This window comes from Daktulosphaira vitifoliae, unplaced genomic scaffold (genome assembly GCF_025091365.1).
Source record: "Daktulosphaira vitifoliae isolate Bord-2020 unplaced genomic scaffold, ASM2509136v1 Scaffold_4, whole genome shotgun sequence".
NCBI classification, from domain to species: Eukaryota; Metazoa; Arthropoda; class Insecta; order Hemiptera; family Phylloxeridae; genus Daktulosphaira; species Daktulosphaira vitifoliae.
The window spans coordinates 2,394,623-2,397,640 of record NW_026099575.1 but is presented as its reverse complement, the minus strand read 5'-3'; the positions used below and the strand labels follow the sequence as shown (position 1 = coordinate 2,397,640).

Sequence of the window (3,018 nt, the reverse complement as noted above, 5' to 3'; positions counted from 1 at the left end):
TCACTGTCAGGTATCATTATACTTGATCCATCTATTTCACGTCACCACTGTACTGCGACCCCCCTGTGCTGGGTTTTTTTTTTTAACTTTATTATGCTATAACTTATTGTAAAGTGTATGGATCAACACAATTTTTTTATGAAAAATAATAATATTATCCCTTTTTCATTTGACATACTTTATCTTAATCAGGATATTAATAAGGAAATAGCAGATAATGTAGATTTTGGAATAATCCACCAATTTTTTTAAATTAAACACTATCTAAAGATTTTCATCGAAGCTTTTTTTTTGTATAGTGATTTTAATCACTGTCAAATATCATTATACTTGATCCAACTATGCCATGTCATCACTGTGCCGCGAACCCCCTTGTGTTGGGTTTTTTTAAAGTTGTTTATGTGACTTTTTTTTTTATTTATACAAGTAACCTGAAGATGGCTTTTAGTCTAAAATAGAAGTTACTAATATATTTATAATTATACTTTAAGCTAATTTTATATTATTTTATTTAATAAATTGTAAAATTTATTATAAGCAGTATAAAAATGTAATTTATTTTAATTGCTTTACTTTCAAACTTGAATTTTTTTAATTTATAATTTTTATCAAATAGGTCATATTTCATGTAGCTACACTAATGCCAACAGTTGAAACTGATGCAAAATGCAATAACAAAAAAAAAAATATTGGAAATGACTTTGTAACTATTGTTTACAATGAAAGTGGACAAGAGTATGACATACAAACTGTAAAAGTAAGCCAAATCATTTTTTATCTGTAAAATTTAATTAATATTTTTTTCTATATGAATTTATTATTTAGGGCCAATTTAGTTATGGATGTGTTATTGTAGAACCACTTGAACATGGTGTTGATCAAATCACAGTTAAAGTAAGGGATGATCTACGAGAACATGTTGGCCATCAAGAACCCAAAATAGTATCTGATCAAAATGCTGCCATGTTAGCCAGACAACTTGCTATACATACAGATGTAAGATTGAAAAAAAAATTACACACATTATAACAAAATTAATTTCTGATTATCAAGATCCATGTTTTTATAATTACTAATCTGAAATCATTTTAAACATGTTCCTCATAACAACTCTAATTATTCTATATGTCCTCTATAAAAATATCCTGTCATAGTATTGTATTACTCTCAATTATATTATATAGAAACTGGCTATTTAAAAATATACAATGATCCTTGTTTTGATTTTATGACACTTTGTAGCAAGTGTAATATGAACATATATCACATACCAACCTTACACATTTTTATAGAAGAAAGTTGGCATTAGTAAAATTAGATAATTATTGATAAAATTATCATCCCACTAGCTTCTTATATATTTTTATTAGAGAATAGAATTAAGAAGTCATTGCATAGTCCTACTGATCAATTTAATAAAACTTAATAAAATCATTCAAATGAAGATAAATTATACATCAATAATCTATAAATTGTAACAGCTCTTAAAATTCCTAATATTCATTTGTTGCATTCTGTATTTTCAATAGAAAGTCTTAAAATATTTACAGTTAAATAACTTTAAAAAAAAAAAATAAATTATGCTAATGCATTTTTTAAATATTTGTTATTATTTTTTGAATTTATAATTAGCATTAAAATATTTTTTAGTTGGCTTCTCAAATATTGAGTAGTTCAAAGAAAAAAAATAATGGACCATTTGCAAGTAATTGGTTGGAAAGACTGAGACAAATAAAAAGAATTCAAAATAAAGTTATGAAATCAGAAACTAGCCAATCATCAACGAATGAACCTATGACAACAGTCATCAAGCAAGCAACAGCTGCTGTGAGTCGTGCAAAAGTACAAATGTCTGATTTTACAGAATACACTTGAAACAAAAATCTTTTTCTTTATCTTCAGGGCAACATAAAAGATGATCTCATTTTAAACTGCGTGTTAAAAATGTAAATATGATACATTGCATGCGATTATGTATATTATGTACTCTGTGAATTCATGTGAGTTTTTTTGTTTTCCAATGTTAAATATAACATTATTGTATTATGTAGTTTATTCAGTGTCTACTTACAAAAACAAACATTATTGTAAACACCTAAGTCTACCCCGGTAAAACATAATGTGACATAAATCTGATTGCTGATGTTACACCAATCTACCTTGTATTCAATATCTTAAGCAGCTTTCTAGATTAAGACATTGATGTCTAATTAATCAGGTCACCTAACTTATATTACATATAAATTTAATATTATCTTCATTACTGTTCTTATAGGCATTAATTTAAATTTATTTATAAAATAATTATAAAAAAAAAATTTTTTTATATGAGTTTTATCCTCTTCTTACTCTTTAAAAATTTAATAATTTTATTTTTTTTTAATGACAATAACTGTATATTATTAGTTTTCAAATTAACAAACTAATTTTTAATATCAAACAAGACAAGAGTGTGGAAGAGAATCACTGGTGTGAATAGAAAATTTAAGTTCTCTCATTTCAATAATCAGTCCACAGCTAAAATTAAAAACTACATACATTATGACACATGTTAAATTTTAAAACATTCGCAACAGTACATACATTGTTAAAAAATATTTTCAAATTAAAAATATTCATATGTAATAAAATATTTTGTTTTGGTTGGGTTTTTGTAAATAAAATAAGTATTAGTTCTCTGAAAAATTCGCTATAATAATATGTATTATTATTCAACATTCTATGGCTTCCAGAAAACAATTTATATTATATTATATTACATTATATTTTTAAAGATATTGCGACTTGAGTCATAGATAAATAATGACTTAATACATTACATATTGTCAGAGATAAAATATTAAAACTACTCAAATTTTTGTTTGCATAATTAAAATAATGCAAAATTGGTCACTACCCTTTCATAGCGAATGCGTCACGTGATGGATGACAACTTCGGCTGAGAAGGTATTGGTTTTACTATGATGTGTTTTTTTTTGTGTCTGTTACCACTTTTTCTCAGCTCTCACCGAACCAATT

At 25.3% G+C, this 3,018-nt stretch overlaps 2 protein-coding genes across 4 annotated transcripts in view; one reads left to right on the top strand and one right to left on the bottom strand.

Annotated features, from left to right (window-relative positions):
• LOC126905363 (tuberin-like) overlaps positions 1-2,055 on the top strand; it is a 32,752-nt gene extending 30,697 nt beyond the window's left edge. Inside the window, exons 2-4 of the mRNA XM_050685001.1 lie at positions 615-757; positions 826-996; positions 1,651-2,055. Of these exons, the coding sequence (XP_050540958.1) occupies positions 615-757; positions 826-996; positions 1,651-1,875 (539 nt within the window). The 3' untranslated portion in view covers positions 1,876-2,055. The remainder of the gene's footprint in view (positions 1-614; positions 758-825; positions 997-1,650) is intronic.
• The window catches only part of LOC126905345 (sodium-independent sulfate anion transporter-like), a 26,924-nt gene that overhangs the window by 18,637 nt on the left and 5,269 nt on the right, over positions 1-3,018 (bottom strand). The window lies entirely within an intron of this gene.